The sequence below is a fragment of the Psilocybe cubensis genome, chromosome 13 (genome assembly GCF_017499595.1).
Source record: "Psilocybe cubensis strain MGC-MH-2018 chromosome 13, whole genome shotgun sequence".
In the NCBI taxonomy this organism is placed as follows: domain Eukaryota; kingdom Fungi; phylum Basidiomycota; class Agaricomycetes; order Agaricales; family Agrocybaceae; genus Psilocybe; species Psilocybe cubensis.
In genome coordinates this window covers 108,338-122,851 of record NC_063011.1, presented here as the reverse complement: position 1 = coordinate 122,851, position 14,514 = coordinate 108,338, and the positions used below count along the sequence as shown (strand labels likewise).

Genomic DNA, 14,514 nt, shown 5'->3' with positions numbered 1-14,514 from the left:
GTCGCAAAATGTATGGAGTAGCAATACTTCATCAAAGGCCTGCATCTGTATATACAAAGTTACTTCTTGTTTTGCTTATAACGACTCTGTTGTTTGAATATGGAATCATGCGCTACGAAAAACCAATAAAAAAATTTCCCTTAAAAATCTGCGGTCTCCTTCCTTTATGCTCGGTGAAACTATCATGATACAAAACGTCTCTCAAGTTTGTGGTTTCTATATTGCGCTTCAACTAGTCGTTTTTGCAAAGGTTGTGCAACAAACGCACGGATGGAGCCAACCTTGCACGGGACGTGACATCAAGTGAACGATTGGCCGATGAAGTGGGATATGAGTCAGCGGATATAGCATGCTGTGTTCGTTCATCGATTAGAAAGTGGGAATCACAACGGTGATGTATTCATTCTCCCTCTATACTGTTGAACGTTTACAACAAGTTTTGTCATGAGTGCTAACCAGCAGTGTGTTTTCTAATTTCTTAATCTGCATTGAACAATGCTAACTCATAAATTAAAACTGATACATTAGGGCAGAGCCTACAGCGAGCGAAAGTTATTGTAAAGTAAACAGTATAGAGGATGTTGACGCCGTCATTGGCCTCTACCAGAGGGAACTCAAGGAATGCCCTCCTCACCATCCAAACAAGTACCATTTGATTGAAAGCTTTGGAGACGCCCTCATGACTCGGTTTCAATACTCAGGCGCTGGGCGGGATATAGACGACGCTATCACGCGTTACCAAGAAGCACTCGACCTTCTATCACCCAATCAGGTTGGGCGTGGTACCGTTGCCTTCTCTCTGGGACTAGCATTTGAACTTCGGTATGCAAAGTTTTTTGTACCAAGAGACGTTGATGATGCGATTTCCAACTACCGCGAATCCCTTCGTTTACGGCCTCCTGGACACCCGGCTCGTACAAAGTGCCTCTATCAGCTCTTTCATGCTCTTATGAGGCGACATGAGCAGCAAGGATCAGCAGATGATCTGGAAGAGGCGATATCGCTCGGACACGAGTTGCTGAGCCTCTTGAATCATGATCAAACACACCATCCGGCAACACTCAGCGGACTTCTTGCAGCTCTAATGTCGCAGCACGGACAACCAGAATCCATGGATCATTATGGTGAACTAGTGTCTCTCGCTCGTGAAGCACACCTTGTAGATTATGACCGGTCACTTCGTTTACCCGTTCTCAACAACCTGGCTGTTGCTCTGACGTGCCGATATGAGCAGAAGGCATCAATGGATGATTTAGCCGAAGCAATTTCACTGTGTCTTGAGGCGCTAAAGCTTCTGCCTCCACACGGACCAGAACGCCCACCGACTCTTAATAGCCTCGCTGGAGCCCTTATGAGGAAATACGAGGGACAAGGATCTATTGACGATTTGGAAGAAGCAATTACATTACTACGCGAAATGATTGAAATACTTCCTCCGCACGATCAAAATCGCTTAAAGGCTCTCAGCAACCTAGTACTTGCCATCAAGCGTCGATACGATAGACTGGGGTCCATAGGAGATATGGAGGAGTCTATTTCTCTAGGTCGGGAATCACTAAGGCTTTGTCCTCCTGGCCATCCACTGCGTTCATCTTCTCTCCAAAACCTTGCACTTTCTGTAAGAAGTCGATATGAGCAACAGGGATCAAAGGAAGATTTGGAAGAAGTGATATCACTTCTCAGAGAATCGCTCAGATGTTGCCCTCCTCATCATCCAAACAGATCGTTGAGTTTCAACAATCTCGCATTTGCCCTAATAAATCGTTATGAAGAACAGAATTCCACCGAAGATCTAACAGAAGCGATATTTTTTGGCCATGAGGCGTTGAGCCTCCGTCCCATTGGCCATCCACTTCGCTCATGGTCGTTCAACTGTCTAGCAATTGCTCATCAAATGCGACACTCCCGACTGGGATCCAAGAAAGACTTGGAATATTCAATATCATTTCACCGGGAAGCCATGAAGCTAACGCCTGTTGAGCACATGTACCGTTCCTCTGACCTGTACAATCTGGCAAATGTTCTGCGTACGCGGTATACCGAAGAGCACAGTCAAAATATAGCAGATTTAGAAGAATCAATTTATCTATACCGCAATGCGATTAAACTGCGGCTTCCAGGCCATCCGGGACGTTCACAGTATCTCCACGACCTGGCAGTCTCTCTTTTGTTCCGTTTCGCACACATGGGAACGAGGAATGACTTTAAAGAGGCATTTCAACTTTTTGCACAAGCATCATGCGACGTCCATTCTTTTGTAAAGCATCGCTTGTCATCTGCTACAGTATGGATAAAATTTTCCCGTGACTTTAACGATGAATCAGTTAAACCTGCCTGTAAAACTGCACTCCATCTGCTGCAGCGGTCACTGATTTCCCGTGGCCATGTTGAAGCGCAACAAAGTTACCTCGCTACTACCCAATCTGCTGCTTCATTGGCATGCGAATCATCCTCCGCGATAATACCTACTGGAGATCTTGAAACAGCAGTCGAGTTGCTTGAACAAGGTCGCGCAATCCTGTGGTCCAAGGCCAATGTGTACAAAGACCCACTTCAGGAACTCCGCCAGGCCAATGAAGGGATTGAATTAGCTGACCGACTTGAGTCTTTGAATATCCAACTCGAGAAGATAGTATTGCAATCCCAGCGATCCATAATTCAAAACAAAGAAGCAAGTTCATCCGAGTTGCTCGAATCCCAAATGCAAAAGCATCGCATTCTATCGGAGGAATGGGATGAAACAGTGGAGAAGATTCGTAAGATCGATGGGTTTGAGAATTTTTTGCAAGCACCTCAATTCAAACAACTTCAAGCAGCTGCGGTCGAGGGCCCTGTCATAATTGTAAACATCAGCAGTTACCGCTGTGACGCTATCATCATTCTCCATCATAGTCCACCCGTTCTCGTCCCGTTGCCCCAAGCTCGCTCTGAAACACTTCTTGACCATGCCACCAAGCTTCAATCCTCCAGAGAGATTGTGGGAGTGTTACGGGATATTTGGCGTACAATAGGGCACCCTGTGGTTGAGCGATTGTCGGACATTGGGATTGCCCAAAAATCGAGGATCTGGTGGTGTCCAACGTCGGCGCTGTGTGCTCTTCCGCTCCACGCTGCTGGACCTTATAGGCGTGGTGAAAGAAACCTGCCTGATATCTATATATCTTCCTACACTCCGACACTATCTGCATTAATCAGGGCGAGGTCGAAAATATCCAAATCACAGGGAGTTCCGAAGCTGCTGGTGGTTGGTCAATCAGGAAAGGACCTTCATAGGGTCAAAAATGAAGTCGATGTAATCAGGCGATATGAAGATAACGTAGATGTTCTCATGGATTCCGAAGCAACCAGGAATGCTGTTCTCAGCGGCATTATGGACCACTCCCGGGTTCACCTGGCTTGTCATGGTCACTTGGGAGACGACAATCAGCCATTCAGATCATCATTTGAGCTCTACAATGAGCGACTCGAGCTTCTGGAGTTGATTCAGGCAAAACTACCCCATGCCGAGTTAGCATTTCTTTCAGCGTGCCACAGTGCCGCCGGAGATACTCAAACACCAGATGAAAGCATCCACTTATCCGCGGCATTGCAATTTTGTGGATTCCGAAGTGTTGTGGGAACATTGTGGGAGATGCATGATGAAGATGGACCCACCATTGCGAAGCATTTCTATGACTACATATTTTCTAATGGATCAACTGCCAATTTTAAGGAATCCGCTCAGGCATTAAACATTGCAATCAGGGAGATGAGAAAACAAGGTGTCCCTCTGGAACGTTGGGTCATGTTTGTTCACACCGGGGCGTGATTATTGTAGTCGGTCGATAGCGTAGGAAAATCAATGCATACAAAATAAACTAGCTAAAAACATTTCTAGTTATCCAACACTCGTTCTTTTTGCTCGGAATAATCCCTAACATTCGTACACCCATGGTTATGTTTGAGTTCATTTTTTTTACTCTCGAAGCTCCCTCTCGCGTCATGTTGTACTGTGGAGCCGCATCTACTACCATTAATCTCGTGCCGTTTCTTGTCATATCCCCCGTAAGCCTTTCGTGACTCCTAATCCCTGTACAACTGAACGCGATCTAGGTTAAATTTAGTCTGTCATGCACTCAGAAAGTTTTACACTTCCACTCGACAGGGAGTAATCTAGGACTATGGGTGGGTGTTGAATTGGCGTGCCGTGCGAGCGGGCATTTTATTCTGTAAGAGTGCCGGATTTTAAGTATGTTATCGAGAAGATGTTGTATTGCGTGTTATGTGGAGGCCTTTTCCCCTTTCAAGTTTTACTGCCGTCAAAGTACCTTTATGGAGACAAATATAGCAGTCATTAACGCATTCCAGTGGTACCAAAAGTACGCAAAATGAAGCAGCGCAAGCTAGCGTCATAGCGTCATTTCTTTGAAAGTGATCCATGACTTATCTTGAAATTACGGAGGTATATAACACTATATGTGTGACTTCCATGTGCTATACGCATTCTGGTTACGAATTACCTCTGCGTATATTTTCGTCCAATCCTGACACACAGTGTCATAATCTCGAGATGCTCCTCCCTCCGGATTTTTTATCGGTTCTAATCCCGTGTTAAGTCGGCAGAGTATAGTCTGCTTGAGGTAATTCATGCAGTGGATAGTCAATGGTGAGAGAGGGGCCGACTGAGGCCCATTGTACTGGCGGCGAATTTCATCGAGGCATTTGAACTGGTGAAGCATGGTCACGGTTTTCTTTTCAATTACTCCGGAATCTTCAACTGTGGTATAAATAGCGTGGCCGCCTGTAGGAATTAAACTTCCCCATTCTGCATCACTATCTTCTCCGCTGACTTGGTAGTGCTGGCTGTTTCCAATGATTCGCATCGCAACCGCGGAGCCATACTCGGGCATATAGTACAATCCTTTGATGAATGAATGGCCGCGATGAGTCTTGTTACTTTTATTCCTGTAGGTCATAATTTACCTTTGGCTGACAAGCGGGAGGCACTGGAAGACTGGGCACGTTTAAACAGGCAAAGTGCTACGAAAGCTGCATCAAGCACAGCAAATATGCCTGCCAGTGCCCACAAAAGCCGACGGTAAAACATAGTAAAGAAGGTGGGAGGTCGCTTTGATATCTGCCATATATATATACCATGACAATTCATTCCCCGCTTGTCAATATGTGCAACTTCTTGCTTTGCTAGCAAACCACCATGAGCCGCTCATCGTTTCTGCTCATTTTACTTGCATTTCTCAACGTGTACTTCGCAATGAAGACCCTATCCGAGGTCTTTAGTGTACACACTGACACCTTTAAAGGTATTACTGCGTATTGTATTTGATTCAGATCTCAGAACTCCCTCATCACGACCTACCCGACAGAGACACCGTATACCTACATTGGAATGGACCACCCGTTTTATCATCCAGGACTTTCAATGACACCAGCAGCACTCACCTTACAGGAAACACTTCACTATACCCTCAATACGAGTGACCCAGAGGGAACACACGAATGGGAGCTTCTCTTTCAGTTTCCAAAGGGCACGGGCCGTGTTCACTTAGGCAGCAATCATAGGCTATTTATATCCACCTTCTACCATCAGCTTCACTGCATGGTCCAGCTGCGAAGAGCGCTTCTCAAGAGATCCGATAGAAGTGCAACACCGCACCACGTGAATCACTGCCTTCAGTACCTTAGGCAGACTTTACTTTGCCAGGCAGACGACACACTTGAGGACGACGATTTTATGGAAAAGGATTTTCAAACCCAGCGAATTGGATCCGATGTTCAATGTTACGACTGGGAGGCTTCTTACGAACGCATCGGGGAGGAGTATATGGCATTTCAGGCTTGGCTAAATGCCGCTGAAGTAGAGCAATGATTTTGAACATTGTTTTTTTGGGGCGAGATGGCCGTGGCCTGGCCATGTCGAACTTGGAAGAAAATATTATGCAAATTGGTATGACGGCAGCCAATTTCATTTACATCACCCAAGTATGGAAGGTTTACTTCCCATCGGTTGTGGATAAATCCGAAAATGTAGCGAGGGGACTTGTCGGAAACTTTCATATCACGGTGGGTGTCAGCTCTATTAATAAACAACTCTAAGGGCTTCAAGGTGAGGTAGGAAACTTCTATCATCCTTATTCAATACCTCAACGTTTGTTCTAAATTATCAGCAGACACTTGGTTCACACGAACCGATACACCCATAGAGCTTCTATATCCATAATTATTAATGTTACGAATACCTCTCAACGTTCTGCGTGATGTATCGAGAACCATCTCTCTTGAAATATTTGAAAATGGCATCAGAATCTTTTAACGGAGTGCAGCAATACAGAAGGCTGTGCTTTTGACCTCTTCGGCTGTACGTATAACACTGTCCGTGATGTAGAAGCATATCATTTATTAATTGGTTCTTTTACCTTGCCGTTTTGTGAGTTGCTATTGTGTTCAAGCGAACAGGCGGACAGCGGGATCATAGTTGAATATCCCACATAATTGGATGTTTGAATGTGCCACGCGCAACACGAAAGCAAAAGTTAAACGATCAGAGAAAACATCTACCATCAGGTACCCTATGAGGGGAACGAAAGTCTGAGTGATGGACTCGGTCGTATCAACGCTAATCAAATCCATGATTCAATTTGTATTATTTGGGTATTCAACGGTATCCTTGTACGTCCCAAATAACCCTCCATCCTTCTTGTCTTTATTCTGGCCCTGTTAGAGTTGACTTGAATATAGGAGTAAGAAAGATGGTCAATTGTCGTATCATACCGCTGAGAATGCTGATGTCCGTTCAGGGGCAGGTGATGGCGTTGCCGCGAAGGGGGCGTCCTGGAGACAATACACTTTCAGTGATTAAATGGCCTACGTTTAGAGGGATGAGTACAAACGTTTGACAATTTTAATGGTTGGTGCAGCAATAGAACTTGCTATGAAGATAGCAAGGGTGAGCACGACGATGGCTTTGATTTGCTTGAACATGGTTGTAAGTTGTGTTTCGGGAAGTTCGTTACACAGATACTTTGCTTTCTTGCTTTTCTAGAATTGCAGAGTTCGATCTGCTTAGAGATTGCATCCCATCCTTATGTCCACTTCGTGATGAAAATTCAAAAATAACCAGTTGAGTATTGGCCTATCGACTGGGTAGTAAAGCAGGTATAATGTACCTTACATCCCAATGAAACTTATACCCTGCATTCCCGCAAATAAAGTACCCTACATTCCGATGTCTATAATGGGTTATTGGAAGGAAAAATTGTTCTCGGAAGCGCCATTATCTGGGTTAACGGAAATTTTTTCCACTGGCATCATATCAATTGAGGCATGAGCATCATTCTCACTCATGTGTTGGAGAGCTTTCTGTTAATGTGCTCATAGAAATTGTGGTGTACGCCTCGATTTTCAGTAGAGTGTAAAGGTTTGCGGTTGGATTCACTTTAGGATGCCGAACGAAACTTTGGCCCAAGCATCATTTTCATGAACGCGTCAAAGTCTGCGCTAACGATCACTTTGCACGGGTGACACAAATTGTGGCCTGGAGCTTCATTTTGTCCTAACATGTCAATCTCTCGGTCAAATTTGATTTATTATGCAGATAGAAACTTTGGTGTGAGCATATCAAAATTTGGCCAGAGCATTATTTTCATTCATATGTCAAAGTCTGCGATAACACCCATTTTGCAACAAGCGTCACAGAGATTGCAGCTGGAGCATCATTTTTTCTAGTAACACCTCAAATCTTTCGGTGCAACCCCTTTACTATCCACCCTAAATATTGGTCTGAGCACCATTCATCCTTCAAATACTCAATTTCGCTCTCAGAATCACTTTCAAACATCTTGGTCTAAGCGTCCGTCATACAGCGGAGGTGGTATCCACATTCAACTTTAGGGTTACGCACAGACCTCAAATTGTTGAGGACGTCTTTCACTCATTCGGAATCACACATGGTATTATCCATTAACCACAGAACCAGCGAGCAGTTAGAATCCTGCAGAATGTACAAATGCATATTTAATACACAGTGATTCAAAATGATTCTTTTGGCACCAATTCTTGAGTTGCCATGATTTGATGCACGGGGTGACGGGCCACATACGGGCCACCTTTTGATTGCCCCGCGAGAAATGGTGCACAGGCCACCTTTTGATTGCCCCGCAAGAAATGGTGCACAGGCCACCTTTTGATTGCCCCGCGAGAAATGGTGCACAGGCCACCTTTTGATTGCCCCGCGAGAAATGGTGCACAGGCCACCTTTTGATTGCCCCGCGAGAAATGGCGTACCGGCCATATATTAACCATGTTCCAGAACTGAATCCTCTGCGTCAATTTTTATACTAGCATAAATATAATGCATGTTGACCAAAATTCGGCAGCCACACATATTTGTTCTCTCCCCGGATATCCTGTCAAAAATACTCTAAACCATGCATTTGACACATCTGCGGTTTCTGTGGTTGGAGACAAACAATGTTGATTTAAATTTTTAACTACAGGCTAACTAATGACCTTGCTTTTTTTCTAACTTTTGAATCTGCTGCCTGTTCCAAATCGAAAAGAAAACCCTCATGTACATCACTGCTCTGTCCTGTGACATATAGCTCACAGCCTTTCGAATCTTGGAAATCCCACTGTTTCCACATTCTGCAGCACTAGAATTTAGTCTGAGCAGATTTGGATTTTCTGCACAGTAAGATGAAAGAAAACAGGCTTCACCACATTTATGTTCACTTGAGTGAAATATGTCGATGGCGAAGAGTGTGTCCTTGAAGAAGTCTGGTTCCCGTAACATGCAATAAGGCTGTAAAGCACAAGCAAAATCGTATACCACGACTTTTGGAGCCTTTTTCCAGCGTGTGAATATTGCCGAGAACACATCGTTTCTTCCCTCCGCCGCTCGGATACAGTGAAATCCATAGCAAATGCTATGGGTGCACCAAACACACATAATCCCGCCGGTTAGTCGCTTTTTTGAATAGGTGGAGTAGTATTTTCGGCATATGTCTTCGTCAATTTCTGCGCTTCCCAAGTCATATCCTGACTCGTATGGCAAATTTGGATATTGTGGACGGTCACGAATGGCCGGCATGGCGTAGCAACATCCTGTCTATTTAAAATCTCGTTTGAAATTTCATTTAACATTATATGACAACTCACCTTGAGCCAATCATCCATAAATAAATTCTCTTGTAAAACATTGCTTACAACAGCAGGTCCATCGTGAACCTTTAATAGTGTGTAGACCACAGTAACCCGGACGTATAGCCATTTACAGACCCCTAGAACCTGATTTGTGAGCGTCCCCATGGTAAGTTCATGCTTAATTAACAGATGGAGAGCCGGGATATATCGCAGCAAATGAACATTGCTGAGATAAGGACGTCTGATGAATGTTCGAAGGTTGTCCAGGCAGGAAAATGCTATAAATTGCAGCACATTTTCATCCGAAGACAGCTATAATTAAAGTTGTTATAATGAGTCGTTTAATATATGGAATACCGAAATACCTGGATGAAAAATTTGGAATACACATCATGCGCATTCCTTTTACCCAAAACAGTAGCCATCCCAAAGTGGATATCGAAGAGTTCTCCAACGGAAGGGTCCAGGGCCATCAATTTCCGGACTAGCTCGGGAATTTGAGTCAAGCGCTCAACCATTCGGCGGTTTCGTTCATACTCGGGGCTTCCCTCCGGATGAGTGGCGTCAGAAATGGTGGTTAATTGTGGCCCCTGCAGAATATAACGAATTAAAAGGCGCAAGGAGCGGTTTGGAATGGCTTGCAGATTGGGTAACGGCCGGACATCTGGTCTAGAGATAGAATTCTCCCCTATTGTAGTCGGGGGACGTAGAGTTGGCATCAGGTTTTTGCGGCTAAATGACACCGTGACGCCGTCCCATATAGTTGAATCAGGGGTCGGGCCACAGGATGGGCATACCATGTCGGGTCCAAAGTCTATAAGTCGGGCGTAAGAGAACCAGCTCGATCGAAACAACTTCTCGTTTGCAAACGGAATAGGGGAGTTCCTTGCTTGGTATCGGCGAGAAACAGTCTGCACCCAGGAAATAAAAGGGGTTTCTGACGACGAAAATGCGCTGGTGTAATCATCAAGGAGCTCATGGGTGAACAAGCTCCGGTTATTGAAATTAAAAATCCCTTGTGAGCTACAATCTGGCCCAATACATCGATGGGTGCATTTACCGCATTTTTGCAACGTTATAACTGCTTTGAACGCCCGTGTAAGAGTATAAATGGTACACTCCTTTTCGATTGTAGGTTCAAGAGCTTTGAAACGCTCACGTGGGGTTGTACAACAGCAAGAATCATTCGTCGACAGGGAGATAATCGTTGGAGGAATGTCAAATGTCACTCTTGGCATTGATGGAGGATCGGATGCGACTCTTGACCAGCCCGGCGGTGGGAGAGGGCGATATGAAACCGATTCAGCAATACCTGCCATTGTACGCAGAGCCGTACCTATGAAGATAGGTTTGTAGTTAAGTACTCGAACCTTTCAATAGATAATCAAGCTTACCATTGTATTGTAATCCTGTGTCGCCATCCTTGCCTACATTGTCGTCTTGAGCATCACAGTTGCCTGTCAAATATTGCTGCAATGTATGCCGCGCCGATACAATATGTGAGCACGAGGATGCCCCACTGTCCTTGTTGCATTTCCAAACTCCCGCTCCGGTGTCGTCTCCCTGATGTTCGACCACGGCACGGTTCTTGATTGTTGAAAATCGAGTAAATGATGGTGTTGAGAAGTAATTCATGTACTGTCCATCTTTTATACTCTCGTGCCTTGAAAATAAGAAAGTTGTCTGATCTGTATCTACCAGGATAGCATATGAACACGGTATGTTGAATCCATATCAAACAATCTAAGTTCTCACTACCTTTTTCTACCTCAAAAGCCTGGTTTTCCGAACCTACACCAGCATTCTGATCAATGAAGCGTGAATGGAAACATGAACTTTGCCCATTGGCAGCCGGGCACAAACAAACAGAAGTGAAGATGCCGTCAATCTCCACTCGGAGTACATGGTACCACAGCCGCTATTGATGTATGAGAGGGAAATTTAACTTTGCGAGAATCTGAAATGACTTACGGTTGATTCCCCCCTCAAAATATTCCACCCATTTACCACAAATAACCGACTGGTCAGTTGAAACAGGCCGCATTCCTCTGCCAAAACAGCATCCAAGAAAAGCGAATAATTTTCATCAAAATTAGGCAGAAGTCGTGTATCTATGTCGTCATCTGTAGCTTCAAGCTCCTGATTTGAGGTTTCCAAAACATTGGGCTCGGGAAAATCAGTGAAAGTTGCTGGTGTTGATTGTTGGCCTGGCGTGTGTTCTGTGTTTTGTGCCTTCCCTTGCCGGTCAGCAACCTTGGTCCGCTTTACTGGACCTGAAACCTTTCTCTTTTTGCGAATTGGAGTAGTAATAAGTTCGCAGTCTTGGGGTTTAACAGGTGCATACTGGATTGTGGAGGGAGATTCTGGTGGAAGTGCGTATACAATCGGAGGAGGTGAGTCATACATGTTACTTGGAAGAGACAGTGAGTGCCGGCGGGTATAGCGTGTGCGACCTACAGCACACTTAAATTATGGCTGTGAGCGCAGTTTTGATATCCTTGTCCAGCACTTACAATGTTGCCTGTGAACCATTTTCATATGGTTATCCAGCCCCTAAGATGTTGCGTGTGAGCTATTTTATATGCTTGGCCAGCGCTTGAAAGTATGTTTGTGACCTCATTTTCACTTCCTGGTCAGAAAGACGATATCATCTGAAGTTTTTTTAGCAGATCAACAAATCCGGCAGAGTACAAGGTTAGACATGGGGCAGAAAATCCTTCCATAAGATCATTTTGGCGTATTATTTAAGGTTGTTCCATTCCGAAATTCTACGGTGTGTTCCCCACTCTCCTTCCTTCTCATACAATGGGTCGCAAAGAGTCTAGTCTCATTACCAAGAGAAAGGTAGTTTCTACTGACTGTCTATAATGTTCATGCTAACAGATATGACAGAAACAATTTTCCAATGCCGCTGCAGCCTCTAGAACACCACCTCGTGCCTCCAAACGGAAGACAGTATGTTCATCTCCTAGATGCATGCTCTGCCACTGCTCTGAATACAGTGCTCGCTGGGTATAGACGTCAACACCTATTGAGCCCCAACGTCAGGCCCAGAAGTGCCAGAAGTGTCCTGGGAGGCCTCTTCGAGCCCAATGCGAGCATACCAAGCGCGGAAAGGAGTATCTGGCGCGTCAAGCTGCATTAAATGTGAGTTTTTCTTTAGATACTGTCCTATTATTTGCTTATGGCGTCGCAGGAACTTGAGGATGATTCGGACAATGAGTCCAGCTCAGACAGTTCCAACAGCAATGTCGGGCCTGGCCCCTCTACCTCACTGGCATTCAACAATGCAGGCCCTTCCACTCCTGACATCTTTGCATCCGCGAGCACACCCGCATCACACAGTGTCGTTGCCACTCCCACCCCCGCATCAGCACGTTCTGGCAACATGGGTGTGCTCACCTCATCGCATCTTGCCCAACTATCTGCTCGCACGGGAAGTACCACCAGTGCGAGCCTCTCATCAGCGTCCGCCTCATCTTCTCGTCAAGCGCGCCGCACCAGTGCCAGAGACCCATACAACGGCTTTGTTGAAGGAGCTTACCGTGGATCGGAAATCTATCGTGAGTGGTCTGGTCATTCTTAAAAATCACACTGGTTGTCTCTGAAATCCGATCTTTGGCTCCAGAAATTGTGCGCGGCCATGCGCTACCTTCACCTATTGCCGACAATACTCGGGCTGTACGGAGGTTTACGAGTACAATCAACTCGATTGTCGAGAAGGTTGGGTTTTTTAAACTGCTGTAAAAACATTCTAAACTGATTGTTTTTAGTGCGAGGACTTGTCTAGACAAACTTCGTGTTGGCTTTTTATCGGTGCCCAGCACTCGACAGCTCGATCTCCCGCCATCAGTTATGCCTCACCACGCCTTCGTCGAGATGCTGCAGAGCAGGTAGGAAATATTGGGACTCAGTTTTCCAGTATCACTCGTAATTTGATTCAGGCCCGCACTCAGGAAAATGCGGACCTCCAACGCCAACTTGATCAATCTCGTCTTGACGCACAGCAAATGGCGCAATCATTGGAGAAAGCGGCTCAGACTCAGAAAGAGTTAGATAAACAGTTGAAGCGTTATCAGCGTATCCACGGCCTTCTTTAACATAGCCAGTCGTACACTATTTCATAGCCATATACCATTAATCAGAATCAATCAGCGAATCATCCCTGTTTTCATCATCGGTCTCATCCTCGTCCTCGTCCCCCTCCTCCTCGGGATCAGGCCCGTCATCGAGATTGTTGTGCAGTCTACGGAGAAAATGTTCGATCATATAGCAACTGGAGTCGGGGACGTCGGCACATTTGAAGATCATGTAATGGTCAAAATCCTCCGGCTCAATCGGTGCAAATGCATCGAATTCTTTCCAATCAAACCTCTTGGCTCCCAGTCTGACAGCCCGAAGAAGTGGAACCTCGGACGCCCGGGTCAAATGACAGAGATGAGAATCATCTCCATATACAAAGTGGCCATTTTTTGCTCGGATGTACCACATAAATGGTAGGCGAGGTGTAAGCTGAACAGTTCATTAATGGATATTGATAGGAACGGACAGAGCATTCATTACTTACTGATGAGAATACGTGGATATTGATGGTTGAACGTTGAACGCATTCGTCCCTTCGACAGTCAGGATTAGCGCAGAGTTCCATGCGAAAGGCTGTGATTCAAATTTCTTGGGTAGCTGGGGAGTAATATGCTGCACTGTCGTTCCTTGGGCTCCCCCAGATGTCCCTTTTTATGTTGTTTGGAATATCCTGTGTCAATGATTGCTCGGTACCTTCTTGTCCTAGCCACCAGGTCCCACATGGCCATCCCAGTGCAGTCACAATCATGCATGATGAGTCGGCACATTCATCTATTTGCAATTTGCACTCATATGACACAAGCTGGGCACTCACACTAAGGCAATAAGCCCACAAAACCTCATGGCGGGGCGCTTAACAAATACATAGACTTGACCCTACCAGCGCACTGGGTTTGGAATTAGTCTCAAAGCTATGAAGTATACTATAACCACAGATATCACCTTTGGAACTGACATCAATAAAAGGTGGTCCCACAATGACTATAAGGAGCTTTCTATGATGTCAAAGCGTGTGTCGGCGGCCATGCTGCGGAAAAACTCTAATTGCAATGCACCCGAAGACATGTTGCATTCCTGCGGGCATATGGGCCAAACACCCGAATTCATAAGCGAGAAGAAGCCAGTTAATCAGCCTTAATGAGCAGCTTGGCAAGCTGAAACTCAGCTTCAAGGTGGCCTGGTATTCCCTCTACTCTGACTGAAAGGCTATCTCAAGCTAGTAGACGTTTGTATGGTACAATCTTAGTGGTGTGCATTGATACACCTGAGTGCTATTTTTTGACAAAGTTAACC

At 45.3% G+C, this 14,514-nt stretch overlaps 5 protein-coding genes across 5 annotated transcripts; 3 read left to right on the top strand and 2 right to left on the bottom strand.

Annotated features, from left to right (window-relative positions):
- Positions 1–679: 679 nt before the first annotated feature.
- Positions 680–3,808, top strand: JR316_0012774 (uncharacterized protein; the record flags this gene model as incomplete). The annotated part of the gene is made up of 1 exon (XM_047898393.1): positions 680–3,808. One exon carries the CDS (start codon positions 680–682, stop codon positions 3,806–3,808), a length of 3,129 nt encoding a protein of 1,042 aa, XP_047741941.1.
- A 1,386-nt stretch (positions 3,809–5,194) lies between these two features.
- On the top strand, positions 5,195–5,866 carry JR316_0012773 (uncharacterized protein; the record flags this gene model as incomplete). The annotated part of the gene is made up of 2 exons (XM_047898392.1): positions 5,195–5,300; positions 5,364–5,866. 2 exons carry the CDS (start codon positions 5,195–5,197, stop codon positions 5,864–5,866), a joined length of 609 nt encoding a protein of 202 aa, XP_047741940.1.
- Positions 5,867–8,955: 3,089 nt separating this feature from the next.
- JR316_0012772 (uncharacterized protein) lies at positions 8,956–11,544 on the bottom strand (the record flags this gene model as incomplete). Its single annotated transcript, XM_047898391.1, has 6 exons — positions 8,956–9,099; positions 9,154–9,450; positions 9,504–10,474; positions 10,533–10,826; positions 10,894–11,056; positions 11,110–11,544. 6 exons carry the CDS (start codon positions 11,542–11,544, stop codon positions 8,956–8,958), a joined length of 2,304 nt encoding a protein of 767 aa, XP_047741939.1.
- Positions 11,545–11,943: 399 nt separating this feature from the next.
- On the top strand, positions 11,944–13,238 carry JR316_0012771 (uncharacterized protein; the record flags this gene model as incomplete). The annotated part of the gene is made up of 6 exons (XM_047898390.1): positions 11,944–11,982; positions 12,031–12,093; positions 12,157–12,285; positions 12,335–12,701; positions 12,767–12,861; positions 12,912–13,238. The coding sequence occupies 6 exons, from the start codon at positions 11,944–11,946 to the stop codon at positions 13,236–13,238; spliced, it is 1,020 nt and encodes a 339-aa protein (XP_047741938.1).
- A 37-nt stretch (positions 13,239–13,275) lies between these two features.
- JR316_0012770 (uncharacterized protein) lies at positions 13,276–13,786 on the bottom strand (the record flags this gene model as incomplete). The annotated part of the gene is made up of 2 exons (XM_047898389.1): positions 13,276–13,650; positions 13,706–13,786. The coding sequence occupies 2 exons, from the start codon at positions 13,784–13,786 to the stop codon at positions 13,276–13,278; spliced, it is 456 nt and encodes a 151-aa protein (XP_047741937.1).
- Between the last annotated feature and the right edge of the window lie 728 nt (positions 13,787–14,514).